At 42.0% G+C, this 16,254-nt stretch overlaps 3 protein-coding genes across 3 annotated transcripts in view; 2 read left to right on the top strand and 1 right to left on the bottom strand.

Moving 5' to 3' along the window:
- LOC105069973 (olfactory receptor 1L8-like) overlaps nt 1-16,254 on the top strand; it is a 133,760-nt gene that overhangs the window by 22,985 nt on the left and 94,521 nt on the right. The gene's annotated exons all lie outside the window — the stretch shown is intronic.
- On the bottom strand, nt 2,874-3,818 carry LOC105069965 (olfactory receptor 1G1-like). Its single transcript, XM_010956217.2, has one exon. The coding sequence runs from the start codon at nt 3,816-3,818 to the stop codon at nt 2,874-2,876; it is 945 nt and encodes a 314-aa protein (XP_010954519.1).
- Nucleotides 11,853-12,937, top strand: LOC105069966 (olfactory receptor 1J4-like). Its single transcript, XM_010956218.3, has one exon. The coding sequence runs from the start codon at nt 11,857-11,859 to the stop codon at nt 12,796-12,798; it is 942 nt and encodes a 313-aa protein (XP_010954520.3). The 5' UTR covers nt 11,853-11,856; the 3' UTR covers nt 12,799-12,937.

Here is a 16,254-nt window from a genome sequence, read left to right as displayed (position 1 = left end):
AGTTGAGAAATAGCAGGGATAACTATCATTTCTCTTAAAAGATCAAGTAGAAATAGTCTCAATCCTTGAAGGCCTTGTTTCAGTTTATACTGAGCTATAGTAACAATTTTAAGACGTAGGGGCAGATGCACAGAATCTCATTGGGTGAAGCCAACAGTTTAGGCCAAAGTTTTAATTTTATTCTAGTGGCCACATGGCCAGTTAGAACATTCATCCAGATGACGGGAAATCCAAGGCGGGTGGGAACTATGACCACTGAAAAGTTAGATGAAGTTATTCTGCCATGGTCAGGGTAAGGCAGACTTGTTTGCCTTCCGTCTATGTTTAGTGACACCCTGGAGAACATAGCGAGTTCTGTCATTAAATTCAGTGGGGTCTCCGGGATGTCTGTGATTTGAAAAGTCTGTGATTTGAAAGCCATGATCCATCAAGGCCACAACAGTTTGCTTAGTGTGTGGTGGCAAATGGACCACTATGGTTGTATAAGGGTGATTGTCGATAGGTGGTGGCCAGGATTTCAAGGACATTCTATGTCCCTGATGAGGCTGGAAAGGTTGCCATTGTTTTAGATCAGAGAATGGGGCAGTGGGTTCCACACCTTGGGAACCTGGTTCTGGGGGGAAGGAGACCAGATGCACCATGTAGCTTGTCATAGAAGAGCCTGGAATTCCTTGGGATTCTTACCTGAAACCATATACACTAGTCATTGGGAAGCCAATACCAGAGTCTCCAATATCAGGTCTTTTGAGGAGAGTCCTGCAGTGATGAGAGATGGCCCTGGAGACTCAGAAATGTGGGCTTAACTCCAGAGTAGGGTCTGTTACTTTTGGAAGTCGAGACCTGGGTATCAGGGTACTCCTCAGAGCAGACAAGAATTTTAGGTCATCTAAGCACTCTTTAATAGTAGTCACTTGAATAATTCAAGGGTGTAGGGAATTTTCTGGTGCTCCCTGGGGAATAAATGCCAGGTATCAGTGTCAGTGGTAGTCTGCTCAGGACTGATGTGGGTGCCCATCCCTCCATCCTTCGGGGTGCCCAGCATTGCATTATTCCAAACTCTTTAATAATTGTTGTCCCTCTTCTAAAGTTGTCCATTAGGTGAGGGCACATCCATCAATGACTACAGCAGCAGGATGGGATTTTTTTCACACTGTGAATCCCCAACAGAGCAGGAGAAAGACTGGAGATGACCCCACGAATGTTGGGGTGGGCGGGTGCCCATTTCCATAAGTCTCATGGATCTTGGCATTTCTTGTCCTCTCTTTTTATACTGTATGTGTGTACTTTCTTGTTTTGCTTTTGAGGTAGCTGCATTATTGTTGTACTGTGAATTCACATTTCCCATGGACTATTAGGTATTCTTTCTTGCAGAGGGGAAATAACATAAGCCTTGCCAGTCATGGGAGTTTAAGGCAAAGGTGAGTTGAGTCGTAGTAGGAAAGCTACGTTAATCATGAGCTACAGTTGTTTTCTCCTGCTTTTTAGCATTCCATTTACCAACTTTTTGTTCTTTCTTTACCTTCAAACCACTTTACCTTCAAAACAGAAATGATTTGAAAAAAAAAAAAAACACTCTCCTTGTAGTGATACCTCGACCCTGGATATTTGGTGGGAAAAGCTGAAGAGTGAATGGTTTTGACTAGTTACTCAGCATCTACTCTGTTCAGTTTCACTATCCAGGACTTTTGTGTAGATGTTTAAACTTCTGCCATCCGTCTCTTCAGCAAGGGAACACACTAATTGTTCCAGGGAGAGCCAGGGAGAGGCAAGAACAGACTTGAATCCGCTTTTCCCCCAACATCCTCTCATGGAGGGAGAGACCTCTTCCCTGTGCCCAGTCTTAACCCGGCCTTCTGCCCCCTCATCACATTCCAGCTCAAAACTTCCCTTTCCCCCTGAGTTTCTCACATTTTGATGCGATTGCTAAGATTTCCTGGGCTTTTGGTTTTTCTCAGTTTCTCAAGGATTATCTTGGTGGTTGGGAGCCAGCAGTCTGAGCTAATAACCCTCTTAGGAAGAACTTGAAACCCAAAGGCTCATAGAAGTCAAACCACCCACCCCGTGATACAGGCCATGCACTCTCTGGGCCAGTTCGGAATCACAGATGGCTGTACTCCACCTCCCGTTCTGAATCCCTTCTGCCACGGTTCCCAGCTTTCCCAGGAGGTACCCCAGAGCAACCACCACACACAGAACAGAGATTCACACGCATCCCCGGGGACCAAACCCATCAAATGTGAAACCACCAATGCACTCTGCACTCCTTCCTCCCGTGCTCCTCCAGCTTCTCATTTGCCTTACCTCATTTGCAAATCATTGCTAGTACTGGGAGAAGCTGTTGACTGGAACTGTGCATATGATCAGTGTTAAGGAAGCAAAAAGAAAAAGAGAGAGAGAGAGAGAGAGGAAACTAGTGATGGAGAAGAACATGTGTATTTCACATCCAGGTAGGTCTAGTGTAACTATTATTATATGCTTTTTGGAGTCAGATGTGTGGGTTCAAATTCTGACTCTGCCACTTATTAGCTGTATAACTTCAGGTGAATAATTTAACCTTTCTGAGCTTTTGCTTTCTCTTCTTACGGCAAAAATATTTACCTCAAAGGCGTATGTTGAATACTGCTGAAAATAATGAAGATCTAAGTACATTTACATATATGTATTTTTTTCTTCCAAAACTTCTGGAAACACTGCATGATTGAGAATATTTTATTACCTCTCTTTGTGAGTGAGAAAATTGTGGCTCAGTGAGGTTATTTAATTTGCTCTGGGTTGGAAAGCTAGCAAAGGGCAGATGCAGGATTTGGAATGGAGGCACCAAAATAACTCTATAAATTGATGCCCTTTGAGTTCCCCAAATGATGTCTTTGGCCTCATGGAGATTGCAGTGGCCTTCTGCTCAGGAGTCTCCCCACGGCATCCTTCATGTCTTTGTTCCTCAGGCTGTAGATGAATGGGTTCAGCATGGGGGTGACCACAGCGTACATCACTGCTGCAATCCTGTCCTTGCTGGCTGAATCAGCAGAGGAGGGGACGAAGTACACCCCAACAGCAGACGCATAGAACAAGCAAATTGCCGAGAGGTGGGAGCTGCAGGTGGAGAAGGCCTTCCACTTCCCACTTGCTGATGGGACTCTCACGATGGTGGCCACAATGCGGACATAAGAAATGACGATTAGCAAGGGGATCAGGATGGTTAGTGCCCCTCCCCAGTACGTCAGCACACATTGGTTGGCATAAGTGTCAGAACAAGAGAGCTTCAATAGAGGGAGAAGCTCACAGAAGAAGTGGGGGATGGTGTTGTCAGCGCAGAAGGACAACTGAGCCAGGAGAACGGTGTGGGTTAGAGAATATGAGTGAGCGAGCAGTAGGGACATGACCACCAGCAGGACACAGCATCTGGGACTCATGACCAAGGTGTAGTGAAGCGGGTGGCAGATTGCCACAAGCCGGTCGTATGCCATCACCGCCAGGAGGAAAACATCTAGCCCAATGAACCACAGGAAGAAGTAGATCTGAGACAGGCATCCAGCGTAGGGGATGGTCTGCGTGTGAGCCTGGATGTTCACCAGCATCCTGGGGACCGTGGTCGATGATAAACCCAGGTCAGTGAGGGAAAAGTTGGCCAGGAAGAAGTACATGGGGGTGTGGAGGTGTGGATCAGAGCCAATGGCCAGGCTGATGACCAGGTTCCCCACCACGGTGACCAGGTACATGCTCAGGAAGATGCCGAAGAGGAGAGGCTGCTGTTCCTGCTGCTCAGACAGGCCCAGGAGGAGGAATTCAGAAACACTGAATGTGTGGTTTCCTGTTTCCATCTCCCTGGGGTTAACTAAGGAATAAAAGCAAGGATGACGCTTCCAAAACTTTTCTTGCCCTAATACTGTCTAGATGGAAACAAAAACATAAAATAAAGATGGAATCAGGATATTAATAGCCATGCATTATCTGATTTAAACCTGAAAGAGATCCATGACACCATTACTATTATACCCATTTCATTGATGAAGGAACTGAGTTGTTTTGAAAGAGACAGAGGTAAAGTTTAAATCTGGCAGTTCTGACTTTAGAATCTATGATCTTAACCTCCTTACCAACCTGCCTCTGATGAGGCACCCAGAACTAATGTATTTACTCACTCCACATTCAGTGAGTACTTACTATGTGTCCGCCCCTGCTTTAAGTATGAAACTATGGTTCTGGCCTTTATGTAGATCACATATTAGTCAGAGGAGTCATGTAATAAGCAAACACTTACATAAACAAGAAAATAAGTGCTAAACTGAAAGCAAAACGTGGAAATCACTAGCAGATTGCTTTGAATTTTGTGATCAGCAAAGAACTCACAATGAAGGAATGAGTCAGAAGGAGATTGCCATGTAAAGAATTGGGGGGGAAGAGCGTTAGCAGCAAGTGCAAACATGGGATGAACACACGTATTTGGAGGGGCAGAAAGAAGTGTGGCTCAAGTGTAAGAAGGACAGGAAAATGGGGAGGTAGGTAGGGGCAGGGCTGCTGTGGGATGCTGACTCCCGATACCATCAGACACCTGTGGGCACTGGAAGCTGTTTAAGCAGCAGATGGCTATGATCTGACTGATGGTGTGGAAAGATCATTCTGCTATCGTGGAGAGAAGGGTTGGAGGGGCCAGCATGTCTATACAAGGAAGGAGGCCAGTAAGAAAACACACGTGGGGCCCAGGGTAGAGAGACGGAGTGAAATGCGCAGATTTGGGCTGTGATGTAGAGAGTGTAGTGACTTGCCCAAGGAACCATAGTGGTGACCTGGGCTCTAGAGTAAAAGGCTTTTCACTCCTCCAGCTGCACTCTTAGAGGTACAAATAGCAAAATTCTCTGAATTAAACAGAAAAGAATTAAAGTGATTTCCTTTATCAATATTCAATATCTTGTAGTAATGTATGTATATTCATGTATGAATGAAGCATTATGCTGTACACCAGAAATGGACACAACATTGTAAAATGACTATACTTCAATAAATATATATACATACAAAAAAGGGAAAAAAGTATATAGCTAAAAATATCTGAGAAATGATCTCCAGAATATTTCTCAAATGGCAGAATCCCTGGAATGTCCTGGAAACATCAGGAGAATGGGAAGAAGAGTGCAAGTGGTATGGATAACTCTGAGTTATTCCCAGAAGGGGGAGAAAATGACCATTTTGAAGAGACCCTTTGCAGGACTGTAGATATAAAAATCATTTATGACATGTTTACTATGTGCCAGTGAATTCTATCATTTAATACATACAACTTGTATGCCATGTATCTTTACTCTACATTATCAGATCAAGACGGCTCAGAGAGGCTAATTGACCAGCTTAAGATCACACAGCTCTTAAGAGGATAAGTCAAAATTCAAACTAAGATCCCTCTTCAATCAAACCTGGAAGTTAGTCCATCATGAAATTCTACCTCCTAAGGCAGGCTTTTATTTTCTCATGCATACCATAGATATTTGTCAACTACTTTGGGAATGTAACCATGTGGAGTAGATCCATCCTTTAGAATGCCCCCACTTTGAGTCTAGGCAGCCATGTTTGTAATTTCTCATCTATTCAGACCTTTACTGATTACCTACCTTACGCCAGGAATGCCTGTGAGCACTGGATATTTAAGGTTAATCGAAGCAGGCGTAGTCTCTGCACATACAGGCTGACTGAGGACACTGACAAACAATTAAACAAATAATATATAGTCGGAAACTCTGATTAATATTGAAAAGGAAAGATGGTGGTATCATTGAGAACATATAATTGGAGGACCACTTTAGATAAGAGTTCAGAGAAACGTCTCTGAGAAAGTTAAATAGAATATGGGACCTAAAGTAGTAACTAGCTATATCAGGAGCGGAAGAAAGAAGAGTAGGGATGAAAACTTCCCAGTATACGTGAAGGTCCTGAGAAGGGAAGGGTCAGTAGAGGAAGACCAGTGTGCCCGGAGACGAGTGATCTGTGCCCAGCTGATCGCAGCCAACCTCAGATGTCCTTCAGCAGTGGGGATCTGCAGCCTGAAGGCTTTCTCCTTGGACAACGGCAAATTCACATCACAGTTCCATGGAGTCAGCTGGGCTCCATGGGATCTAACTGAGTCCAGACAGTTGTCTTTTCAAAACTTGGAGTTAGTGATACAGAGAATTTAGCCATTAGTTTTGGGCTCTGAAGACATGAGTCCCCGTAGAGTGAGGCCAAGAGGCAGCATCCTGGGCCACAGCCTTGTGTGAACCTTTGTTACAGAGGTTATAGAAACAGATATATCTGCAGAGCGATCGTTGGAACACACTTGGAGAGAAGAGAAGTCAAGAGGTGTGACGCTCCTGGTGGGGAGGTAAAGAGCATGCTTAGCATGCATGAGGTCCTGGGATCAATCCCCAGTACCTCCATTAAAAATAAATAAAGTAAATAAACCTAGTTACCTCCTCCCATCCAAAAAAAGGGGGGGGGTGAGGCATTCCAGAAAGACATAGAGTGGCTGCCTTCTGATTTTCCAGTTTAATTTCACTCTCTTGAGTCGTTCTCGCCCCCCACCCCATAGCAAGAGGCAGAATGACTTAATGCACACTCTGGGGGAAAACACACCCGGGGGTCAATCCTGCCTCTGCCCTCTGTGAGCTAGGGGTAAATTACAAAATATCTCCTGCCAGGCATTGTGCTAAAAGGGCTTTACTTCTCTCATTGTATTTTCTCTATCTTATGAGATGAACTGTCTGTTTCAGATAAGGAAACTGAGGTATAGAGAGGTGAAGTAGTTTGTCCCAAATGCGGCAGCTGGTCAGCAGTAGAGCCCAGCCTTGAAGGCTGGTCTGTCTGACTGAGCACTTACCCAGCTGATCACAGCCAACCTCAGATGTCATTCAGCAGTGGGGTTCTGCAGCCTGAAGGCTTTCTCGTTGGACAGTGGCAAATTCACATCACAGTTCCATCTGAAGACTTGGCCTCTTCTCCTTGTGAAATGGAAATGAAATCCAGTGTTACAGGCCACTGTGGAGTAGATTTCTGGAGTCACAGTAAATGGAACTGAGAGGGCCCGAGGGGACTCATGCTGGGAATAGTTTCCAGGTTTGCAAGCCCCAGTGTTCCCATTAGTGGGAAGACAGACTAGCTGTCTCTGAATCCCTAAAGAGAAGGGCGTCTCCAGTAGGGTTCCTCTTCTACTTGCAGACTCCCAGAGACTGTTCCTCTTGTCCATCCCTTCGGGAGGCACTGCTCTGGGCTTGTGCTACCATTGTTCCATTCTCTTACATCTGTGACCCCCAGGGAAGAATTTGGGTGAAAGGTCCAGGCACCGTCTTGTTACTCCCTGGGACTCGACATTGTCTCAGCCCAAGTGTCTTGGCCAATATTCTAACCCTTTTGTGTGTTATTCTCCTCATCAAGTGCAACTGGCGTATCTTTTGACGAACAGAAATTCTTAAATTTACTGTAGAACAATTTATCAGTATTGTTTGATTTATTTTGTTCACCATTTTGTTTGGGAGATTCATCAATCTTTAGTGTATATTTGGTTTATGTAGCCTCATTCTGTGTAGAATTCCATTAGATAAATATACCACAATTTTTAATCCATTATAACATAGATGGGCATTTAGGGTTTTTTTCCAGTTGGAGACCATTATGAATAGGGCTGCTGTGGCTATTCTTGCATCTGTTGATAAGCAAATATGTGTAATTCTACAATGCACATTCTAGGGGTGTGTACCTAGGCATGGAAATGTGTGGAAATTTACAACCCAATGGCAGTCCAGAGAGTTTTACCCACATTTCCTCCCATTTGTAGCGTAAAAGGGTTTTAGTTGCTCCACATCTTCAGCAAGACTCAGATTGTTAGTCTTTTAAATTTTAGTCATGCTGGTGAGTGTGTGAGAGTGCCTCGTGGTTTTACTTTGATATTAAAAAATGAATTCAACCACCTTTTATTATGTTTTTTGTTCATTTGGATATTTTCTTATGTGGAGTAGCCATTCAAATCTTATGTTTATTTTTGTATTGCATTTTTCTCCACCCTTTTTCTTATTGATTTGAAGAATCTTTTATGTAGTCTGGATTTGATTTCTTTGTTAAAGTTAGGTAGGCAGGTAGATAGATAGATAGACAGACAGACAGACAGACTTTTCCTACTCTGTGAGTTGCCTTTTCACTATCTAAATGATATATTTTGTTGAACAACATATTGTAAATTTAATGCAGCCCTATTTGTCTATTTGTTCCTTTATGATTAGTACTTTCTGTGTTTTGTTTTAGCCTGGCCAAATATATAAAGATATTCCCTTATGTCATTTCCAAAAAGCTTTTGTTTTCTACCTTTTATATTTAGCTCTATAATCCTTCTGGAAGTAATTTTTGTTTATGGCGTGAGTTATAATTCATCTTTCTTCTATATGGACATTCAATAACCCTAGCACCATTTGTTGAAAAGGCCGTCTTTTCCTCACTGCATTTCAGTATTACTTTTGTCACATATATGTGTATATGTGTGTAGCTATGCCTACAAACCTTTGTAATGAAAAGTTTTTTTTTTCTTTTGTGAAAATACCTAGGAGTAGAATTGCTGGGTCAATGGTACATATTTAACTGTATGAGAAACTGACAAACTTACACATTTGACCCATTTCAAGTTACATTTTGCATGAGGTGCATCATAAGAGACTATATTCATTTAACACATATTGATTGAGCTGGCACGATTTATTGAAACGATATCCTTTCCACATTAAATTGCCTTAGTGAATTTATAAAATATTAATTGAACTTACATGTATTGACCTATTTCAGAATTATGCATTCTGTTCCACTGATCTATATTGTTATTTTCATTGCTATGGATTTATAAAAAGTTTTGAAATTAGGTAAAGTCAGCCTGGCAGTTTGTTTTTCATTTTTCAGTTGTTTTGGCTATTCTGACCCCCTTTCACTTCTATATAAAATTAAGGATTAGCTGCTAAATATAGTCTACTGATATTTTGATTTTGATTGCATTGAATCTATAGATCAGTTTGGGGGAGAACCAGCTCTATAGTAATATTGAGTCATCCAATCTACGTGCAAGGTATAGCTCTATTTATTTGAGTCCTCTTTAATTGGACTCATGAATGTTTTGTGGATTTTAATGTACTGGTATTGCAAGTATTTTGTTAAATTTATCCATCTCTATTGTGTGGTTTTATACTGTCATAAATAGTATGTTAAAAATTTCAATTCCCAATGTTCACTGCTAGGATATAGAAGAATCATTGGTTTGGGGGCTACCGTGCTAAACTCACTCAGTTCAAATACTGTGGGGGAGATTTTAAAATTTTCTTTCCCATCTTTTTCTGCCTTCTTTAAGATAATTTAGTTCATGTTATTCAGTTTATTTCTATTATTGGCTTATTAGGTATATGTCTTTTTTTGAGCATCAGGTTTCTATCCCAGTCTTTTTATCTTGTCTTCTTTTGTGTGTGCGTGTGTCTGCCCCATGCAAAACGCAATGTTTACCCAACTTTATACATAAATATAAAAGACTAATTAGTATGTAACCAGCATCTGGAGTAATATTTAAGGCTGTGATGATGTCCCCAACTCTAGTCTATTTGGGATGTGATGATGGAAATCAAAAAATTTTTAAGGAGTTTGATATTGGATATATGTGTAGAATATTACAGCTTTCTTTCATTATTCCTTTATTTCATTCCATTGGCTCTGACTTAGGTGACCCCATAGGTGAATGAGGACAATCTGGCTTTGTTGCCTCTCTTCCCACAGGGTTCAACCTGGAGTTCCGTTTTTCGTGTATTTTCCTGGGCATTTTCAAAGTTAGGTTCTTCTCTTTTCAGAGGAGCAAGCTACATGCATTGGGGAGTTAAGACAATGGAGCGCATTGAAACTAATGCTTTGGAGATATTAAAGTAACCTTGATCAGATAACTGACAAATAAGATTTCAAGGCACAGTAGAAGCTTTAATAAAATTTCACAGTGAATCTTTGTGTTAACTCAACAAGAGATCAAATAAAAATTAAAAGTTGTACGTAGATTGATGTATTGATTTTGTATGCATTCTATGTATTAATAGAAGTAGAAATGGAAATATTATTACAATCAATTATTATAGAAAAAAGCTATTAAATACATATAAAATAAATCCCATTTGTGTAAACATAAAATTTTACAAATAAAAACCACTGGAGAAGGATAAAAAATGAATAGTGAAAGGGTAAGTACTTTGACTTTATCCTTTGTTTCCATGTCTATGTTTTTTGGATTTCCATCATGAAGCAGAATTAATTTTTAAGGCAGCAAATCAAAAAGGAATTTCCACTTGGGAGAAAAATCACTCTTCACATTCCAAGCTATGACTTATCTAGGTAGGCATTAATCTGGTAGGGAAAGGCCAGTGAGGAGGTCTTTCCACAGCTCCTTCTGGGCTCACACTCACAGGGCATCCACCCTGATGTTATTTCCAAGGACAGTGTTTCCTCAAAGTCTGCCCTTAGAACCATCTGCCTCAGAACTACCTGACCCCAGATCCCATGAACGAGCATCTCCGGAGGTGGAGCTGGGATCTGCATCTTTAACAAGCTCCCCAGGTGATTCTGCGGAGGATCAAAGTTTAGGGACCACTGCCTGAGGGCATCTGTTCTGGAGGGAGTAAGAAGAACACTGAGCAATTAATACAGGTTTAATGCATGTTTCCAGCCAAGAGCTTGGTGCCCTGTCCCCTTGGGTCCTCTCCCTGGTGGGTAGAGCACAGTCTTCACATCTCCATTTCTGAAGCCAATGAATTGAGGAGTAGGCTCCAGGCTCATGACTTTCCTCTCTGCTGCCTGTGAGAAGTTTAAGACCAATGAAGTTGCAGGCTAAACCTGGTCTCTTGGTGTCCTACAGAGAAGCTCAGAAACCAGTCTGTAATCCTGGCAGCTAGATCACCTGAACATAAAGTTCAGAGGAGAACTGGGCATCCTTCGTCAACAGCAGGTGTGTGTCTGTACGTGTGCGTGTGTGTGTACACAGGTTCTCATCACTTCTCTGTGCTCTTGCTTAAGTTACATCTTATACTAGTTCCCAAAGACAGAGGGAGGAAGCATATCATGGCCTCTCTCTATGCAATAGCTTGATACCAGCTGTTTTAATTTTGGATTATGGATGTTCATGCGGTTATGAGAGGTTGTTGAATCAGGAGGAGACTGGAGAATGATTAACCTGAGTACTAGTAAAATACATATAACTGCCAGTAATAGTTTTATTTTTAAAGCAGTGATATTACAAGACTGAGCTTGAAAAAACTCTGAGTTCAATCAACAAATATCTTTCTTTTCTCTTCAACTTTTATACATAATGGAACCTTTGGCTATTTTATTTTTGATCCACTTTAGTTTGAGTCTGTGTTGTTGAAATATCTTCTCTACACTTTACTAATTAATGGATTTTGAAGTCAGATTTCAAAACTTCTCTATGTTACAACCTGAAGGTCAAACATTGTAATTGTTTTTATACATACAAAGAGTATAGAAATTAGGGGGATTATAGCTTACTCTGCCTCTGCTAAGACACTGTGACACTTTCTCTTTACAGACTAGACACAGCTGCAAACTATGAGGCTGCCTCTCCCTTAGATGATGGAAAAATGCCACTGAACCAGTGTCTCTTCTATATCAAATTCTCTTCTCCATTGACAAATTCTCTCATTTTACATGATAATACAATCCACTTTAAAGGACTTTAGCAGGGACAAGGCAATGCAGACAGACATAGGCATATTCAGTAGAAAGGATCTCATTTTTTTCTGCCTGCTGTAAATCAAAATTTGTTGATTTCTGCTTCTTTCCCCATCCTTTCATCCTAACAGACAGGAGAGGAGCATGAGGAGGGAGAACCAGAGCAGTATGTCCCAGTTCCTCCTCCTGGGGCTCCCCATCCGGCCAGAGCAGCGGGGTGTGGTCTTCGCCCTGTTCCTGGGCGTGTACCTGACCACGGTGCTGGGGAACCTGCTCATCATCCTGCTCATCAGGCTGGACTCTCGCCTCCACACCCCCATGTACTTCTTCCTCAGCCACTTGGCCCTCACTGACGTCTCTTTCTCATCTGTCACCGTCCCTAGGATGTTAACGTGCATGCAAACTCAGGATCAATCCATCCCCTATGCAGAATGCATAGCACAGATGTATTTTTTCATATTTTTTACTGATCTGGACAATTTCCTTCTCACCTCAATGGCATATGATCGGTACGTGGCCATCTGTCACCCTCTGCACTACACCACCATCATGAGAGAGGGACTGTGCACCTTACTAGTCACTGTATCTTGGATTCTGTCCTGTGCCAATGCCCTGTGTCACACCCTCCTCCTGACCCAGCTGTCCTTTTGTGCTGACAACGCCATTCCCCATTTCTTCTGTGACCTTGATGTCCTGCTCAAGCTCTCCTGCTCAGACACATCGCTCAATGAGCTGGCCATCTTCACAGTAGGAATGGCAGTCATTATCCTCCCACTTACATGCATCTTGATCTCTTACGGCCACATTGGGACCACCATCCTGAAGGTTCCATCCACCAAGGGCATCTGCAAAGCTTTGTCAACATGTGGCTCCCACCTCTCTGTGGTAGCTCTGTATTATGGAACAATTATTGCCCTGTATTTTTTCCCATCATCCAGCATGGCTAGCGACAAGAACATAATTGCCTCTGTGATGTACACAGTGGTCACACCACTACTGAATCCTTTCATTTACAGCCTAAGGAACAGGGACATGAAGGGGGCCCTGGAGAAACTCTTCAACAGGGCAACAGTCTTGTCTCAATGACATTTGCTCATCTTTATAATAGACACATATATTCACAAACTCCAGATCCTACACGTATAATCTTGAGCCCAGCATGAAATAAATACTTAGCAAATATTTGATAACTTGAATTTCATTCTGTTACAATTATTCCCTTTTCCTAGAAATTCTTTAGTATGAATTAATAATATTGAGTTGATATTATTGATTATTGTTCTTGTGTATTAGATTGAGAAATTACATAGCCCATAGAAATTATGTCTCTTTTCCTATTTCCAGGGAATCACATTAGTTCTTTTTTTTTTTTTTAAATCTCTAGTGAGGCAAAATTGACATGTAAATGTTGTGTATGTTAAAAAAGTACAATTTGATGGTTTAATGTGTATATGTTGTGAAATGATCACAGTTAATGAATGTATTCAGCACCTCCATGTAGTCACCATTTTATCTGTGTGTACATCTGGTGAGAAGACTTAATTTAAGATCTGCTCTGCTGCAACCCCAGGCAACATCGCTAAGACCACCTTTGATACCGTCTCCAACCCACTGATCCCACTGATTTTCCCAAAAGAAGCATCTCATAAGGTTTAGAACGAAGTTTGCTACATTTTGGAAAAAATGAATGTATGATAAGGTCACAAGTTTGCCAATTCTTCTGGAAATTAATAATTATGGACACTTCAGCTGAGTAGGTTATATTCGCCTGAAAAGTTAAAGTTAACATTACTTCTTTCAAAGTGTAAAAATAGACTTTTCTTAGAGAAGGGGAATCATAAATCCCAGAACCAGGAGCTTCAGCACTTATGTTTCAGCTTTAGATACTGTATACATACATATTTTCATATTTCAATAAATTATGTATTTATTGAAATATATAAATATAATACAATATAAATAATATTTATAATGGAAATATATATAACTTATTATAAATATTATTTGTAATGAAGCCATAATATAAATATTATATGTAGGTATATATTATTTATGTTTCAATAAATTATATAATATATGTTTCATTTATATAAAATATATATCTACAATAAATGAATTGTGTATAGATAGATACAGAATTTCAACTACAACATGTATTTTAAGAGTAAAAATATGATCCTATTTCATCACAGATGGAAGGGGAAAAGTGAATCTACTAAAGAATTAGAATCACTTCGCTTCCAAAGGAAAAAAATCCACATGTATTAGATGATTATTTTTGAATCCAAGAGGTTTTTTTTTTTTTTTAAAGAAGAATCTATAAATGAAATCAAGACAGAGCTCAGGGATACATAAAATTTAATTCATTTGTCATTAAGGATAAGAAGTTGGAGTTAATAGCAGAAAAATAGCGGCTCTCCTTTTCTTATAGACTCTGTCATTCAAGAGCCACTTAGCGAGTGACCTGCTCTATGTCAGGCAGTGCACCCAGCCCTGGTCATTCAGAGCTGGATAAAGACACAACCTCCATGCTAAAGAAGGAGACGTTCCAGTAGTGTAGAGACAGGTGAGCTAAAATTGAGCATGAGTTTACAAGTGCTCTAACAGCATACTGCTGCTGATTGTGCTTACTACGCATGCTTACTGTGTGTCAGGCACTGTGGTAAAAGCTTTACCTGTATTACCTATTTTAATCCTCATACAATCCAGTGAAGCATGAACTGTTATCTTCTGTGGTCTCAGTTGAGGAAACTGAGGCTTAGAGACAATGACGTCAGTAGAAGAAGTGGTAGCAGCACGAGGGAGGCTGTCGCTGATGCCGCCGGGACGTCAGTGAGGGCTTCACAGGGGAAGCAGGTCTGGAGCTGGGTGCGGAAGGAGGCTCAGGATTATGATACGTGATGGGAACAATGGCAGTCTAGGCAGGGGGACAGAGGGAACCAGGGCATTGAAACAGACAGCAAGTTCAGGGAAACGTAAAACGTTCGGTGTTGCTAAAGCCTGTGTGCGTATGAGCCAAGTGAGGATCAAGAGATGAGACTAGAGCAGCAGACAAGGACTCTGATGCCCTGGCAGGGAGTTTAGATGCTGCCTTGCAAGTGATCAGGTGCCGCTGACTCGGGGTGGGTGGAGGACGGATGAAACCTGGGGAAGGTTATGTTCGTGTTTTATAAAGATGATTCAGGTGCCCAGTGGATGAGGTGGCTGGGCAATGGAGTGGAGAGGCTGGAGACAGGGAGCTCAATTAGAAGGTCCCTGCACATCCAGGTAACGTGGATGTGCCTGAATGGAGACAAGGGCAGGGGAATGGGGGAGAGAGTGCCTTTGAAGCACTAGGAAGGGCTAGTCTGGTCTCAATAATTGATGGGAAGTAGGTGGTGGAAGAAGGACTAATCTTGATTTCTGGTTCTGTCAACTGATATTTGAGAACAGAATGGGAGGCTGGCACTTTGAGTTAATTTTGAATAGGTTTAACAGTCAAAGTGAGGGAACGAGTTTCTGACCACCTGCTTTCTAAAAACAGGTTCCAAGCAAGAAGAAACCAAGTACCCTAAATAGATAAGGGGCACCAGCAATCTCTTCATCACCCCGCCCCACACTGATCCCAATTAAAAGCACATCCTACTCACTCTACACACCAAAATGCAGAGAGTGAGAAATAATGTCTGCTTTCGTGTGAATGCCTTAATGTCAACATCATATTAACCTTATTTAAATGAGGCACCTGAAAGGAATAGAAGTTTGAACTTAGGGATTAAGGGTGGGGATGATGGGATGTATCCAGGAACAAAGAAGTTTGGAAACTTGAACACAGCGGTAACTATTCTGGTTGGGTGGGAACCAGTCCCATCTCCTAGTCTGCCTGGGTCCTGTGGCAAGAACTTCAGTCCAGCCCCAGACAGCATTCCAACAGGTACCGCACTGTCCGTGGAGTAAGGTTTCCTGCGGGTCAGGATGAGTGAAGCAGGGGAGCTGGCTGGGCCAGTCTGAGCAGCAGGTTCAGGGTATCAGAGGGGGCATGAGTGCGGGGATAGCGGGTGCTGTGTCCTGTACTCTGACTTCTCAGCCTCCCTCAGGTCCATGAGCTCTGTCATCAGGAGCCTTAGAACTCTCCCGGGGGCTCCCTCCTGTGAGAGCTGATCATGGGAAACAGAGGGTATTTTCTTGCCAGTTCAAAGGACAGAAGAGAGCTCGAGATGAACGGCGGGGTGAGAGTGTCAGTGCCCCACCCGCTGTAGGACAACAGATGTCAAGAGAATGAAAGGAGAGTTCTGGATAAGGAGATGAGAGCAGGAGTCCAGGGTTGCAACTGCCCTAGCTCTGATTATCTGTGAGAGCCCTCCTCCCCAATCAAGGACCCAGAGAGACTATCATAAAGGAGATCCGGAGAGAAGAACAGATGTCCCGTTCAGATCATCAAACAAATGGAACCCTCAAGTACTAAGATGCGGCGTGCTGCTTGAAATGACTCACACCTGTAGTTTCCATTGCTGAAGCCTGGGAGAGTCTGAGTCCATGAAGGATGCTCAGTAATTATTCATT

Source organism: Camelus bactrianus, chromosome 4, assembly GCF_048773025.1.
Source record: "Camelus bactrianus isolate YW-2024 breed Bactrian camel chromosome 4, ASM4877302v1, whole genome shotgun sequence".
In the NCBI taxonomy this organism is placed as follows: domain Eukaryota; kingdom Metazoa; phylum Chordata; class Mammalia; order Artiodactyla; family Camelidae; genus Camelus; species Camelus bactrianus.
The sequence above is the reverse complement of the archived record's forward strand: the minus strand, read 5'-3'. Positions and strand labels throughout refer to the sequence as shown.